General features: G+C 38.3%; 1 protein-coding gene across 2 annotated transcripts in view; it reads right to left on the minus strand.

The window, feature by feature from the left end:
- Positions 1-6,383: 6,383 nt before the first annotated feature.
- Positions 6,384-17,613, minus strand: part of LOC126298389 (hyaluronidase B-like) — a 183,490-nt gene continuing 172,260 nt past the window's right edge. The window contains exon 6 of one of the 2 annotated variants that reach the window (XM_049989696.1): positions 6,384-7,183. In XM_049989696.1, the coding sequence (XP_049845653.1) occupies positions 7,007-7,183 (177 nt within the window). In that variant the 3' untranslated portion in view covers positions 6,384-7,006. The remainder of the gene's footprint in view (positions 7,184-17,613) is intronic. The other variant, XM_049989695.1, reaches the window with a different exon arrangement.

Below are 17,613 nucleotides of genomic sequence, written 5' to 3' on the forward strand. Positions count from 1 at the left end.
AAATATTTTTCATCTACATTCCACTGAACTATGCCACAGTGTGAAATCTTGCAACATTCCAATTGGCAAAATCTGATCTACATTGTACTTCATGATGGAATGTGGAAACTAATGTTATGATATTTAGCAGGAGAGTATGGGGACACTGGCATATCTGAATATGTTGAACATTGGAGTATAAAAGCTTTACAGAGATTCACTGAAACATGATGACAAATTTACAGTAAATGAACCCTGTGATTGAAATTAAAGTTAGCAAAAGGACTACCAAAACAGAATTAAGTGAGCTACATTATCCATAACCTTAATTCCAGTGAATAGCTGTTAGACTTCGAGAGTATTCAGGGTGTGTGAATATTTTGCTTCATGATCGCAATTGTGCACTAACAATCCTAAACGGTACTATCATTCAATAAAACTATGCTTGAACAATACTATTATTTTCAATTCTGTATTGCCAACTCAGAGAAGTGCAGCTGTGGGACCTCGAAAGCATGGGGAATGTAGCATGTAATACATGGATAAGCTGCCTCTGTGCAAGAGTTGAGATGATAATTTCTCCATTCACATGACTCAAAATGTTCGAGATTGGGATTGTGAGATGATGAGCTGTGCAGAGAGATGCATGTTGATTGCTGGGAACTTGGAGCTGTCATTGTAACACCATATGGAAATGATAAAATCAGCTGGCACTGTTGAAGAGTGGTAGCTCCATCAGTCAGGAAAACAGAACAGATAGAAAAAAGGACACCTCAAGCTTGTAAAAATGAAATCATAGTGATACTTTTTGGAAAGGGTTGAATGAAATTAATCCAGTATTAGGAGAGCTTCATTGGTGTGTCAGACTGCCAAGGTATTTGAGAAGATCCTGGAAAAGAGAGTAGAAGGAGGAGCAAGAAAGAAACAACATGTGTTTAGACCAAGAGGGTCGACAATGGATCTATTTTTTTCCAATTTATTTGTTTCAGGGGAGTAAAATAAAAAATTTAAACACAAGAAGAGTACATATTTTTGAAAACAGGCCTTGCAGTTCATCAGTGCTATGGGCCTAGTGTAACCCTAAACTGTCACTGTAGATGGAATCCACTACTGGAAACAATGGTAATGCCACTGAATGAACTGAGAAAAGTTAATTATTTTAAAATACTTTACCAGTTACCTTTCCTTTGTGTGTGACCCATTATAAATTATGATACAATCATCCGAGGCATTCCATTAGTTCAGCTAAATGTCACTGTTGGGAGAAAACAGTGGAGATTTTAGATTTCTTGCTCTTCTACATACATAAACATGTAACATGGCATGCTGTAGGGATGAGTGCAGAATTGGATATTGTGTGTTTCTATTGGTCAGCAACATATGTTTCATTAATGCTATTCCCATTGGAATATTTTCTGCTAACACCGTGTCCTTCAGATGCATATTAAGATCAGAAGTTCTATTGTGAATGTGGTGTTGTTTGTTTATATTAGTTTGTATAATTAACTTCCACTATAGCATGTAATAGATGAAGTTTCATTATGACTCTTGTGTGCTGTCATAAGACTAGGCAGAATAACTTTGTATACCTCTGGTAGTTTAGTTACTGTTGTTGTGAGGGTACAATTAAGATGGCACCAAAATTTTGCTCTGGTTGGAAGGTCATAATGGCAAACACAAAGATGGAGCAAACAACACCACAGTGATCACACATATACTGATGATTCAGAGCACAGTTGTACAAGGGGCCAAAAGGCAAAGTAAATGTTCTATAAGTCAGTGAGAAACCAAGTTCTAGGAGTGAGCTGTTTTTATTATTTTGTTTAACATCAGCTTTTAGTGAAAAATGACTAAGATGTGTTTATGCATTAGTTTGTTGTTCATTTTGTGGCATATGTAAATGACTGTTTCTCAAAAATTAGTAAATTACCTAACAATAAATGAGAAAGGGAGAGTTAATGCATGAAGCATGAACAGAATTTTTAAAATATCTTAGAATATACCAAAGCAGTACAGTAATCAAAATCTCCTTCTACCCCCCTCCTTCCTTCCCCTGCATCCCCCCTCCCACCCCCCACACACACTCTCTCCCCCACAATTTACACAAAAATAGCTCATGTAGCTGTATTTACAACTAACTGAAAAACCTGGTGTTTTGTGGATATTTATTTATTCCAATCTTCTATTAATACATCTACACCTCCCTCCTCTGGCTGTCCATCACCTCCTCTCCCTCTTCTCTGTCAATTGCTCCATTATCACCCCCACCCCAATGGGAGATTAGTAATTTTTACCCCCACAGTATTTCTCTCCAGATAGTAAGTAATTTGCTGAAATCGATTCATGGATTTAGGAGGAGGCATTGAATATATGCCTATGTGACATATAACAGGTGTACAAGTATGAAATGCAGATTTCAGACAACAGATGTTGCACCAATGCAGTTTGTGCTATAAACATTTGACACTGCATCATTTTGTTGTGTCATCGAGAAGTGTCATATGTCCATGAGTGATAAACTGGAAAAGTGTGTGCATAGTGTTGTGTTGTTGTGTTCAATCTGTTGAAATTTATACGAAAAAAGAGCATTTGTGGACAGCATTAAGTTTTAGTTTTCATTTGAAGAAAACTGCTGGTGAATCATACCAATTACTTCAACAAGATCCATGCTCCATTCTCATCACAAGATACATGTGAATGATGGTTTTGGAATTTCAAAAATGGTGACTTTGATGTTTCAGACAAGTAACGCGGAAAACCACCATGAAAATATGAAGATTTGGAATCGGAATCGTTGTTAAACAAAGATGATTTGATACACAAAAACAACTCACTGAGCAATTGGGCATTAGTCAACAAACTGTTTGCAATTGGCTATGAAACATGGGAAAGATTCAGAACATCAGTAAATGGGTAGCACATGAGTTGAATGACATGCAAACAGAAAAGTGCAAAAACATGTGTGCGGTTTCGCACGCTCAGTACAAAAGGAAGTCATTTTTGCATTATATAATTACAGGGGATGGCAGGTGGATCTATTTTGAGAATCCCAAGGGCAAAAAATCATGGGTAGACCAAGGCATACCATCTACACTGACTGCAAGACTGAATCGTTTTGGAAGAAAGATGACGCTTTGTGTTTGGTGGCACCAGAGAGATGTGGTCTATTATGAGCTGTTAAAATGTGGAAAAATGGTTAATACTAAACATTACTAACAACAATTGACTGATTTGAACAGTTTGCTGCTTGAAAAAAAAAAACCACAATACCGAAAGAGGCAACACAAAGTCATTTTTCTTCATGGCAATGTACCTCCAGATACAGCAAAACCAGTTCGTGAGACATTGGAGGCCCTCCGCTCGGAAGTTCTGCCCTATGCAGCTTACCCACCAGACTTGGCTTCTTCTGATTACCACTTGTTTGCATTGATGGCTCAAACACTTGCTGAGCAGCACTTTTGTTCATACGAAAATGTGAAAAAATGGCTCAATGAATGGTTCGCAGCAAAAGAGGAAATGGCATGGTATTCATAAATTGCCTGAAAAATTATAACAAACAATGGAGCATACTTTGAATAAAGCACTATTTATCATTCTTCTGAATTAACATCTTTTTAGACAAAAAATCCGCATTTCAAACTTGTACACCAGGTATTGCACACATGTATGTCTAAAACAGCAACAAAAATAATCAGTTTTTGAAAATATAATTTAATTGTATAGATAAAATAAAACTCTACTCACCCATGGCATTACTATGTGGTCAAAAGTATCCCGACACCTCCAAAAACGTGCATTTTTCATATTAGGTACATTGTGCTGCCAACTACTGCCAGGTTCTCTATATCAGCGACCTCAGTAGTCATTAGACATCGTGAGAGAGCAGAATGGGGTGCTCTGCGGAATTCATGGACTTTGAACGTGGTCAGGTGGTTGGGTGTTACTTGTGTCATACGTCTGTACACGATATTTCCACACTCCTAAACATCCCTAGACCCACTGTTTCTGATGTGATAGTGAAGTGGAAATGTGAAGGGACATGTACAGCACAAAAGCATATAGGCCAATCTCGTCTGTTGATTGACAGAGACTGCCAACAGTATAAGAGGATCATAATGTGTAATAGGCAGACATCTATTGCATCAGGATCCACTGCAAGTACTATGACAGTTAGGCAGAAGGTGAGAAAACTTGGATTTCATGGTCGAGTGGCTGCTCCTAAGCCACACATCATGCCAGTAAATACTAAACAATGCCTTGCTTGGAGTAAGAAGCATAAACATTGGACGATTGAACATGTGGAAAAATGTTATGTGGAGTGATGAATCATGGTATAGAATTAGGCAATCTGATGGCAGGATGTGGGTATGGCGAATGCCTGGTGAATATCGTCTGCCTTGGTATGTGCTTCCCAGTGCTGAAAAGCAATTCAGGGATGGCAACTGCATCTTTCAACACATTCGAGCACCTGTTTATAATGCACTTCCTGTTGCAGAGTGTTTACATGACAATAACATACCTGTAATGGACTGGCCTGCACAGAGTTCTGACCTGAATCCTATAGAACACCTCTGGGAAGTTTTGGAATGCTGACTTCGTGCCAGGTCTCACTGACCAACATTGATACCTCTCCTCATTGCAGCACTCCATGAAGAATGGGCTGCCATACCTCAAGAAACCTTCCAGCACCTGATGAACATAAGCCTGAAAGAATGCAAGCTGTCATCAAGAGCAAGGGTGGGCCAACACCATACTGAATTCCAGCATTACTGATGGAGGGCGCCACAAAGTCGTAAGTCATTTTCAGCCAGGTGTCAGGATACTTATGATCACATAGTGTATATGTCTGATTCTTTGCACCATATGACTCCAGAGATGATGTTAAATGTATCTGTGGTATTCAGCTGTGTGGCTTGCTTTAGGTCCCAAAACACATTAACAAAATTATTGGCTTGCTGCACATTCTTGTGACTTTGTTGACCCACTGAAGAGCACAAATAAGAGACTGCAAAATGATGGTCAGGTCCTGCAGAAAGTGTCATCACTTCTGTCTCTAAGCTGGTCATAGGTTGTGTTCCAAAAATGAACAGCATAGAGATATAAGTGATGATACTTTGTGCAGGAAGTGACCATCATTTTGCAAGACAATGCTCAAGCACATACAGTGCAAGCCGTTAGTGATTTGTTTGACCGACTGGGCTGCTAAGTGCTATACCACTGCTGCACTCCCCTGACTTAAGCCGTCGTGAGTTCAACTCAATTTCTAAACTGAAGGAAACACTTCATTGCATTCGCTTCAGAACTGCTACAAATTAGTCGAGCAATAGACAGTGCTGCTCAAACTGGCAACTCAACTGGCTCTGCTAAGAGTATCCTACGACTTCCACATCGCTGGCAATGGGTTATACACAATACTGGTGCCTACTGTGAAGGTCAGTTAAACTTTGAAATACGTATCTAATTTGTATGAGCTGTAAATAAATAGTTGCCTCTATTAAAGTCCTAACCCTCCTATCATGTCTGATGTAGCAGTACTACTGCATGATCATGAAAATCTAGCAAGTCATCAACTTTGTTCCCTTCATAAATTCTTTGGGGGATGTCAGCAACAGAAAGTTTCATATTATGTGTAAAGTTTGTTACAGGTTGCTAAGTGCTCTCATTCTCAAATACTGGATGAATATGTACTGGGTATTTGTTCAGGTTGTGTTAGACTTCTTTTACAGCCCCATGTGCCACCCTATCCCCATAGGGCTTCTCTCCAGATAGTGAGTGAAATATGTACCAAGTTTTGATGATATCAATCCAGTAGTTTAGGACGAATACTGAACATATATACATTTTTACAATAAGCAGAGACTAGAAATTCATACAGATACTATATGGTCAGTTAAAAGAAATTACAGTTTCAATTACAAAAGTTTTAAAATGTACTTTTACAAGCCCTGTCAATGAGCTGGAATCATGGTTGACAGATGGGTGATTTAAGTTTAACGTCTCATTGACACTGAAGCCATTAAAGATCAAGCACAAGCTCAGGTCAGGGAAGGATGGGGAAGGAAATCTGCTTTAGCCTTTCAAAGGAACCATCCCAGAATTTTCCTTAAGCAATTTATGGAAATCACAGAAGACCTAAACCTGGAGAGGTGAATGGGTATTTGAAATGTCATCCTCCTGAATGTGAGTCCAGTGTGCTAACAGCTTTATTCAGTGCACAACTATGATTCCGTAGTAACCATTCCCAGTTTAATTGATAGGGCATCTGGGATTTTTTTATCAAATGATAGCTAAGATATGTTTCACATCAAATTAAATGTAAAGGTGACCATGGGAAACTACTAAATCCTAAAAATGTTACATGGCAAATGCCCTTAGCCACTGAGAACAAACAGTAAGATCCATAGTTGTTCTTAATATACTTGTTTATTTCTGTAGCGAACACATTAAATAATTATGTGAACATACAGTTTTCATGTTGTTCCATTTCCGTCTCCCAAAACTTGAAAAGCAGTTTTATTCTAACAACAATTTCTGGGTTTTCAAAATGGAACAGACATTAATTACAGTTTATTCTCCTTTATTTTAAGGAAAGTATCTATTTACAAGATACATACAAATTTTACAATTTTTAATTATGGGAATAATTTAAAAAATCTGCACCATAATAGCCAATATATTTATTACAAAATGGCCTGCATCATGAATTATTTACTTGACAGCAGAACTAATCAGGTACAAATCAAGGTGTATATCATTATGAGGCTAAAAGAACACCATATACAAACACATAGATACAAACACAACAAGTTACATACAAGCACAAAATATTTTAAGATTTACTGATGCTTCATAGGTTTACAGTCTTTGTATTTATACAAAAATGTTTTACTGCAGAAGAAAATTATCCATTTTCTTCCTAAAATGAACCAATATTTAATTTTATCACAGACAATGTCAGTGAAATAACAAAAAGTTACTGTAAAGTAACCATGAGTGGCAACCAGTAAAGGTTAGTTACTGTTTTCTTTCATGGCATGTTACTTATGTCCATTAAATTTTTTACAGTTGGACCTAGTTCAGTTTTTACATAGTTTGCCAGATCTTCACATTTCTTCTTGCTATTTACATCTTTTGAGCTGCCCCAAATTATGGCACCATTCATCCCAAGATTCTTTGGAATTGCGAGAGAGTTGTAAAGATCCTCCTGAAATAATTTATCATTAGCACAAATATGTCATCAATTTGTCCAACAAAACTCACTCACTGACTCAAGCGTGCTCTCTCTCTCTCTCTCTCTCTCTCTCTCTCTCTCTCTCTCTCTCTCACACACACACACACACATGCACACACACAGCATTAGTTAACCAGTTTGAAATGGCGCCCAAGACTCACTCAGGCAGTGGCTATGCCAGTGAATGGGTAAGACTCAGGTGCTGTCAGATGATACAATGTATATTAGTATATAATTTTTTTGGTATGGTTAATACCTGTAACTGTTGTATTAACAAAGATATTGAAGCAAGTATGTTGTTCTAAATGGAATAGAATGCCTTTTTAATGTAATTCAAAAAGACTTAGTGTTAAGCCTTTTTCACAGAAGTATCTGAGAAATGTGGTAAAATTTAGAGGCATGACATCCAGAATCTGTTATTGTGGTGTAAATGACAGGCTGCACCTTTATGTGTAGCATTTTAGCTGTTTACATGCCTACAGTACAGAACTAACAATAAATGCACAATGGGTAATGAAGCAGAATGGAACAATATTTAATGAAAAATATTATTCCAAACATTATCAGAGACTGTGATAGTACCACACAAAGTTACATAGATACAAAAGCTTGAATTGCATTACTGTATGGATGAGAATAAGTCAACTTCAGATGAATTGTGATCAATTAAGCTGAATTCTCGGTATTTTATAGAGACATTGAAATAAAAACTAGAGATATGTCAAAAATAATGTAAACAAGAGAACAGTTTATCATTTGTGGAATTTATGTGTATAAAAGTGATAGTAATCACAATACAGCCAATTGTAACAACACAGGATTTTTTTAGGAACAAAGGTCGCATTGTATTTGTAAAGTAATTAACAGAAATAATAAATACACTGTTACTGGCACACATGCCACATGATTTTAGTGTGAAAACTGTTGTAGTTTAACATGCTAACTGTTTCAGAAACATTGTAATGATATGTAAATCTAAATTCCATAACCAGTTTTGCAAAAGTGTCAAAATATTGATTGTAAATTGAAACGTTTGATTTAAGCAATGCATAATATATCTTTGTAATTGTTGGAATCTATGTTATCAGCAATGACAGTAGTCACATCAGTTCAGTGTTCTGTTAATTTTTCAGTCTTGTCTGTGTTGTGATACAAGAAACATATTTTAAAAGTATTTTGTCCATTTTGTCAATGTTATTTTTTGGTTAACACAACATAAAATTGCTTGCCACATATAAAACTGGACTCTGATGTTACTATAGATGGAGAACTTACAAGAAACCTGAGTTACTCAACTCAGTTAAATCATTTATTATCAACAAGTTAATTTATTGAAATGTAGGTATGACTGTGGATACATTTTAAGTGTATCAACATACCTGCTGTCCTATGCTACTTTCTTTCTGATTCAACATCTCTTGTGCACCGACACCACACTAATTAGGAGCAGTCAGATATTTAACTCAAATGTCAAAGAAATCCTATCAGAACACTAAAATTGTGAAGGGTAGAGGTGGCAAAAAATAACATAACTGATAGAAATAACCAGTTACTGAGAAGTAACAGTTACTGTGATAACCGTTCCTCTGATACAGGCAGTTATTTCAATAACTGTCTAATGTCAACAGTGCCTCGCGCCATCTGTTGACCAAAGATCGTACTACACTTTCCCGTCAACTCATCCGAGATCTGGCTAGGAACAAGGGAGAGGGTAGACCATTTGGAAGGCATTCTATAGGCCATGGGAATAACTGTGAGACTGCGCGCCATCTGTTGATAAGAACTGTGTACTATATCGTGCATCTTCATTACTTTTAGCACAAACAATTAAATAAAGTTAATGTCCGAGCGGTGGCTGATAGGAGCTGCAGTACAGGCATTAACAAGTATGGTCGTTCCCTTAAGCCACCGCCTCATATGACAATTTAGCTTGGACGGGTAGTATAAAGAGAGGCACCATATGGAATTCAAGCGACTATGGAAATAACTTTCAGAGAGCGGTATTTTCCTCTGGCAGTTATCGTTATTGGCTCACAGTTCTCGCTCTCTGGCAGCTATCGGGCTACCATTACAGGTAACCTGGAAGTTGGTAACGGAATGACTGTGTGTCTGTGTTCCTGATACAGTGACTCCAGTCTTAGACCCCAGTGATATTTCAGAGACGATAGTTACTGGAGCGAACAAATATTTACGTACTTCTTCGGAAATAGCCGCTGGCCATCGTGAACGAAAAATAACATGTCAGGAAGAATAACATAATATGTTGAATATAATAATGATTATCCTCATCATTTGCCAGGAGATTGTCAAAATATGTGAATATATTACAGTAACTGCTAATATTTACAGAATTGATACACTGTCAGAATAAAACACAGTTACGCACTTTTAATAAATTTATCATACACAGAATATCCGACCTTGACTGTTGCAACCAAGTGCTGTCAAAACTGAAATATAGCAGAATTTTTACCTAAGCTGGTCTATCAGTCTCTGTTACGATACTCATCTACAGAGTAGAAGGAGGGGTCAATGGAAGCGTTCGATTCCACCTGTCTGCTTCAACGTAAAAAGGTGTTGTAGTGTGTGAACGTCATTACGGCACGGTGTTTATGAGTTGGTTTGTGTGTGTGTGTGTGTGTGTGTGAAAGGGGGGGGGGGGGGGGGAAGGGCTGGCCAATCTAGTTTGCAGTGCAGGAATTTGCTGGCGGTTATCAATTTTTTTTCTAGCTATGATGTTTTGTGTGTTTATGGAGTATTGAATGTGATTTAATTTGTGTAGGGATGATTGATTTGTGGACTTTTGGGATTGTGGTTTTATTTTTCGCAGTTGTAGGTGTTGGTTTTTTGACATCAGTAGCTGTGGTGGACCTATATAGGTCACGGGAAATGACCGATTCCCATTTTCATAGTTGTATGTGTTGATGTTTTGCTATCGTCATCCTAGGTTTACCTATGTAGGTCAAGGGAAATGACCAATTCCAATTTTTGTGCTTTTAGTTGTGGGTATTGGTGTTTTGGTACGGTCACCTATGGTTGACCTATAGTGTTCAAGGGAAGTGTCCGACTCCTGCAGATTTTTGTTGGTGTAGCAGAATGCTGTATTTTTTTCTTTTTATTATTCATTTTATGTTTTGGGATCATGGTGTGTTTTTTTTAATAGCTTGCCCTCACCCTAAAACCCCCCACTTCCCGCAGTTGTCCCGTTTGTTTGATTGTACTTTTGGTGGTTGATGTTATTGTGTTATTTATATGTATCTTCGTGTTTGTTGCTGTGTGTGTGTGTGTGTGTGTGTGTGTGTGTGTGTGTGTGTGTGTGTGTGTGTGTAGTGACACACTTAAACTAGCCATTTCCGGCATATTGATGACGGGTGGAATCAGGCACTTCTGTATCAAAAAGTCTTTCAAACACACTGTAAACCCTGCTTTATCTGAAACCAAGTTTTTAATGGTTGCTGACTTGCTGGCAGTTTATTGAAAATGCATGTTCCTGAATATTGGATCCCTTCTGGGCCAAGGTAAGTGATTTTAGGTCTTTAAGTAGATTGCTGCTACTATTTCTAGTACTGATATTACGTATTGAGCTATCGGTTGGAAATACTTGTAACAAATTTCATTAAGGAATAAATATACTAGTGGTTAGAATACAGAGTTCCTTGAACAGGTTCCTACATGATGTTCTTGAATTTATACCACAAATGATTTTCATTACATGCTCTTACATGCAAAATACTTTTGCTACGTTTGATGAGTTACCACAGAATATGCTCCCTTATGAAATAATAGAGTGAAAAAAATGTGGTATGCCCTTCCCAACTGAATTTATTATCGAGTTGTAGTCCCAGAAATGTAACACTGTCAACCTTTTCGATCTGCATGTCTTCATATGTTATAAACATGCTGTAGCTGGAGAAATCGAGCAGTTTCCAAATCTCACACAAAACTTGGATTAGCGTACTCACACTTTCCCCAATAGGACTATCTTTTACAGCACAGGAGTAAACGAGTCTGTCACATTACGTCGATTTTTTGTTGTATTACAAGGCTGTACACTTTATTCTATTACGCGAGCAGCACAAGAAATTAAGCTTCGAATTTAACCTACAGTGCTCAGTTTACATATTACTTCATACTTAAAAATGCATGTTGTTAACATTTTACTTAAACAGTGCTGTGGCGAAGTTCTGCGTACTTTCTGATGCAACTGCGAAGATAATATTTCTAATAGCGACCAATAACCTACAAATATATAATATGAAACACTAATAATTGTTCTAACATTAACTGAAATGTACCCGTTGTTAATAAGCTAAGGTTATGACACGATTCATATGACATTCCTGCCATTTCATACTACTCGCAGTTATACTGGTAACTAAACTGATAGATTCCAACTATCACTACGTCATTATTTAACTCTCGGAGTATTCGGTATTCGCTAGCGAAAAATAACTTGGCAGTTATTAATAACCATTAACAATAACGATTATCAGAGAATAACTGGAACTGTGATAACAGTTACTCCAGAATAACCATTTGGCCCACCTCTAGTGCAGGGATATCTACCCAAATCTTTGGTACCTGAAGTTCCAGGCACTTGCACACATCATCTTGGCACTTGTGTAATGGTCACTTTGATAGTCAAGAAGAGATAAACCCAACCAACACTACCAATGAAGGAGATTTTACGGCTATGACACTTACACACCTACATGATGGCACAGGGTATGTCATCAAGGAATTTGGGATGAGTCAGATGACTGTTGTTCCATTCTTTTTTCAGTATAAACTCCATACCTTTTATTATTTCAGTCACTTGAAGATAATTACTTTGGATTTTGTATAGAACTTTGTCCACATGCTTGCAGAGTCTCAGAGATGATATTAGGATGCATTTTTAAATGTGTGCTCTTTACTTACGAAGCAGTTTTTACTAACTATGGTAATGTAAATTAGTGTAAGATGCACTACTAGGCAACAGACAGTACTGACTGAGTTTGTTAGGTACAGCAGCATTGGCTGTGGAGGATAAATGTATGGTGTAACATCATAGCAAATTTCATTGTGGGATCATATTTAATAGGTATATAACACATTTTCTTACACTCTACCCATTGTTCTAAAGAAGATAACACTGTTTTAGTGACAGTGTATAGGGTTCCAACACAATGACTGTCGAGCTTAATTTTTCTCCTGTTTTGTAACACAAATATTGCACGAATATTCCCTGACCATTGCCCAGGATGGAATGCTGCAGTAAAATGACATTCCAGATCCACTGATTTGGTTTATTTCTGGAGGGGGGGGGGGAATTTAAACTCAAATGTGCAGACTAGCATAATATCCCAACAATGCCAGAGGATGTGTGTCTCTGAATTCCTGTAGCACATGCTGGTATATCATTAATTGAAATCATCTCATTTATTCAGTGGCAATTTCAAATGTGCAATGCAGCAGATGGGAAACTTTGAGCACATATTGAAGAAAAGCAAAAACCTTCATTTAATTGAGCAAAAATGTTGACTTTGCGGAAGATAGGTAGTCACTAAATCATTTTGTATATTTATTTATATTACAGTTTCAAGTATTATCAGTTGGTACCAAGATCTGTCAACAGTTCTTTACACTTCAACAGGTGATCACAGACAAGTTTCCTCCTAATTTCACTACATTTCTTAGATACTTCTGTGAAAAGTTTAAACATCAACATTAAAAATCAGTATGTCACCATACCCATATTTTTAAGGACATTAAAATGGCGTTTAAAAAGTACAGTTCCATCAAAAAAGCATATTTGTTTTAATATTTCAGTTGATGAAAGAGTTAAAGAGTATTATCCATGCAACTGTATTACCTGCAACACTGTGTAATATCATTTGGAAAAATATATTGATATCTTGAACTAACTGCTCATCAAATAAAAGTGGTATTTATTACATCTTACATGACTCACACTTTGTAGATGTATATTGTTACAACGAGGAACTCCTCAGCAGCAGGGGATAATTTACCCGAAACAGCACAAGTACTGTCTAAGGTCTGCTGATTTTAATTATTTCAGGACCACAGCAGATACTCAGTTAACAATCAGAAAAGTGAAATTTCCTGCAAAGGCAGTTCTTGTAGACAATTAAACTGCTTTAGCTGATAGAAAGTCTGTGAAGGAATATACTACATTTCTTTTTATTCATACACTATTTTAAAGCACATATTTCTCCACCACATTCAAAAAATGCTATTTTCTATGCGCATTCACTGAACATTCTGGCAAAACACCTCAAAAAGTACAAACTATCTTTCAAGCTGCAAAACTGGAGGCACTTGTATGTTTAAAAAAATTCAAATACAAGGGGACAGACTAAAATGATAAACATGGTCGAAGCATTGGGTTACTGTCATAATAATGAAAAATAGTACGAAAGTATGTGTCAGTCTACAAAAAATGTGAACTGCTGAAGAAATAAAATTGACATCTAATGGAAAAAGTCTTTGGAAGAAAATTTGTTGAAGGTGGAACATGATTACATACTAAACCCTGTAGCATCCAGAATTCCTTAATTTGATAGTGTAAAAAGAAACAGAAAGTGAAAATTACACAACCAAATTAGAAATGGCTAAAGCTCAAATCTGTTGATTGGATGCATAGGAAATGAAGATATGAGTGAACAGACATCAGAAAAAATGGCTCTGAGCACTATGGGACTCAACTGCTGTGGTCATCAGTCCCCTAGAACTTAGAACTACTTAAACCTAACTAACCTAAGGACATCACACACATCCATGCCCGAGGCAGGATTCGAACCTGCGACCATAGCAGTCGCACGATGCCGGACTGCGCGCCTAGAACCGCGAGACCATCGCGGCCAGCCAGACTAGTGGTCAGAGGACTAGTCTTGCGCTTGCTTGAGAAAAGTGGCCATGTTCTATGTAGGTGGTCATCAGTAAAGAGTCAAAGAAATGATGACAAGAAGGAGAATAAAGAAAAGATGAAGGGAACATAATTAGAAACAGTGTGTATGTCGGAGTAAGTGAGTGAGTTTTTAATTACTTATTGAGCCCCAAGTTCATTGTGGAGAGCTAAACTATTAATTTGTAAATTTGATTTTGCCATCCAGAACTATTTCATAGAAAATGGGTGCCTATTTGAGTGACTCATGCTTGTGGAGATGGGAGATGCAGAAATAAAATTTAGTGAACTTCTGTAGCAATTGAAGTTGCTGCACAAAGCCATGACCATTGGATCTGATATATACTGAAGAGATAAAGAGGCTAGTACACCCACCTAATATGGTGTAGAGCCCCCACGAGCACGAAGAAATGCCGCAACATGACGTGAAATGGGCTCAACTAATGTCTGAATTAGTGCTGGAGGGAACTGACACCATGAATCCTGCAGGGCTGTCCATAAATCCGTAAGAGTATAATGGGATGGAGATCTTTTCTGAACAGCACGTTACAAGACATCCCAGATATGCTCAATAGCGTTGATGTCTACGCCAGACACTTGTTGTCTCATATAGGTGTTGCTGACCGCTGTGTCGTATTCTACCTGTTTACATATCTCAGTATTTCGATACACATGCCTATACCAGTTTCTCTGGCGCTTCAGTGTATGTTCTGGTACGTAACAAACTGGGTATGTTGCAGAACGGCTTCCTCATTTGTCTCCTTGCACCTTAAATTAACTGACTGAGGAGTAACTGCGCTAAAATTCCTAAGAAAAGTCACAAGAATCTTGGTCCGGACTAAATCACTATTTTTAATAATGAAGGTCACTTGTTATGAGTACTATATATTTTTCATAACCTGTCAAAATGAGCAGACTCCAATGTTCCATATATTGCATGCTAGTCACATTACAGTCACTGAATCACTAGAGATAACTGGTGTTCTCGTCTGCTGCAAGTGGCATGAGCATTGTGCACTGCACTGCCATCACAGAATTAGGGGGTCACCTAGAAGAAAGCAGTGACCAATACCGTCACAAAAAATAATGGATGCCAGAAGGGGCTGGCTCTCCCCTTGTATTCGCCACCTGCTTTACAATTATGTCGTACCAATAAATGTATTCACTTGCTGCCTAAGTTTTTATGGTCCTTGTTTCCCCACTGTCTTCGACAAACATCATTTGGATTTTTGGCATATACTAGTACCAGCTTTTTCTAATGAAGTACACTCTAAGACAAGAAACCAGTCCATCATGAAGGAATTACCCAGATGGAACAGAGACCAGTACTTGCGATGTACAAACGATTACACTTTCAAAAAAACTGGATGATTTATTCGAGAGAAAGAGCTTCAGAAATTGAACAAGTCGGTAAAGCGTTGGTTCACCTCTGGCCCTTATGCAAGCAGTTATTCAGGTTGGCATTGGTTGACAGAGTTGTTTGATGTTCTCCTGGAGGATGTTATCAGAACTTCTGTCCAATTGGCGCCTTAGGTCATTAAAGTCCCGAGCAGGGTGGAGGGCCCAGCCCATAATGCTCCAAATATTCACAATTGGGTAGAAATCCTACAACCTTGTTGGCCAAGGTAGGGTTTTGCAAGCACAAATTCAAGCATAGAACCTCTCGACATGTGTGGGTTGTCATTATCTTGCTGAACTGTAAGCCACGAAGAGCTTGCAATGAAGGACAACAAAACTAGGTGTAGAATATCATTGACGTGCTGTAAGTGTTCCACAGATGACAACTGAAAAGGCCTTTCTGTGAAGTGAGATGTCACCCCAGATCATCACTCCTGGCTGATGAGCCTTACAGCGCTCAATAGTCAGGTTGGTATCCTTCAGCTGTCCAGGGCATCTCCAGATACGTCTTCACTGGCCATCAGGGGTGAAATAAAAGTGGGACTCATCACTGAAGACAATTCTACTCCAGTCTGTGAGATTCGAGGTCGAATGTGCCTGACAGCTCTGAAAATAGGCTTGTTGGTTTACAGAGGTCAATAGTAGTCAGTGAAAGAGGTGCCGTGAGCTCAGCCCCATTTCTGTGAGCCACCTATTAATGGTCCTTGTAATTGCTGAAGCACCAGTTGCACCTCAGATAGATGATTGTGATGAATCCGTGGCTCTGATTACCTCTCTGGTGATTACACATTCCTCTAATTCTGTCCTGTCTCTAGATCAATGGCTTCCTTCTTGACATTGTGTTTGGTCATGGTTCACCCATTCCTTCCAACATCATAAAAAAAAGAGGCAGCGTTCCTATTCAAATGTTGAGTGGATTGCCGATTACTCCAACTGGCTTCTTTGAGGCCAAGTACATGTACTCTCTCAAATGCTAACATCTGTGTAGATTGTTCATGCAACTGCCTGCGAGGTATAGTTACTGTTCAGATTAGTACATGGAATGAAATTCACAAAGATTTTATGCCCTGGTATCGACGTGCCCCTGTTAACTATTCTTGCCAGCTGTGCAGTAAGATTACACTGCGGTGTCACACATTTGTCCATTGGCCACCAGAATTTACAATTTTGCATTTTCCGTTTGTGACCAAATAGCACAAATCCTTCGTGGTGTATTTTTTGAGTATATTTGGTCCTAGCTTGTAGCAGTCAGGCGATACTTGGACTTTGTGAGTGTGATGTCTATGTCCACATTGCAAACTAAACCCAACAGTCGAACGCTACAGTGGCATCTAGAGCACCAGTTCCATGACTTGCATGTAACATTCTGTAAATAGTAGTAGTAATTGTTTTTCTTATTGTGGTTCACTCCATATACTTGTCTGTTATACAAACGAAGCCCATCATTCAAATTCTATAGCGTTGTCTAGAGCCCCATTTCCACAACTTTCGTGTAATGCCGCATAAACTGCTGCATTAGTTTTTCTTGATGTATTTGACATCGTAGAGAGAACTGTTACGCAAACTAGGTCCATCGGTCTAATTCTTCACAGGCACAGGGTGACAGTTATTGAATATATGATATGAAATCGTCATAACTTCTGAATGGTTTGCGTTAGGACGTTCAAACTGCACGGTTGGCCGCAGGGCACGATGGTAATTAGTATGTGCATGCACACGCGCTTTGTTGTTGTTAGCCATTTGCCCATGAAACCCTGTCGTCCAATCCCAAGCAATACTCACGTTCGAGATGCGACACTGTATCTGCAAATCGATTTGCCATGGAATACAAATTACCTTACCCAAATCGACCAATTGTGCAACACATTATCTGTGATACACTCCTGGAAATTGAAATAAGAACACCGTGAATTCATTGTCCCAGGAAGGGGAAACTTTATTGACACATTCCTGGGGTCAGATACATCACATGATCACACTGACAGAACCACAAGCACATAGACACAGGCAACAGAGCATGAACAATGTCGGCACTAGTACAGTGTATATCCACCTTTCGCAGCAATGCAGGCTGCTATTCTCCCATGGAGACGATCGT

The sequence above is a fragment of the Schistocerca gregaria genome, chromosome X, assembly GCF_023897955.1.
Source record: "Schistocerca gregaria isolate iqSchGreg1 chromosome X, iqSchGreg1.2, whole genome shotgun sequence".
Classification (NCBI taxonomy): Eukaryota; Metazoa; Arthropoda; class Insecta; order Orthoptera; family Acrididae; genus Schistocerca; species Schistocerca gregaria.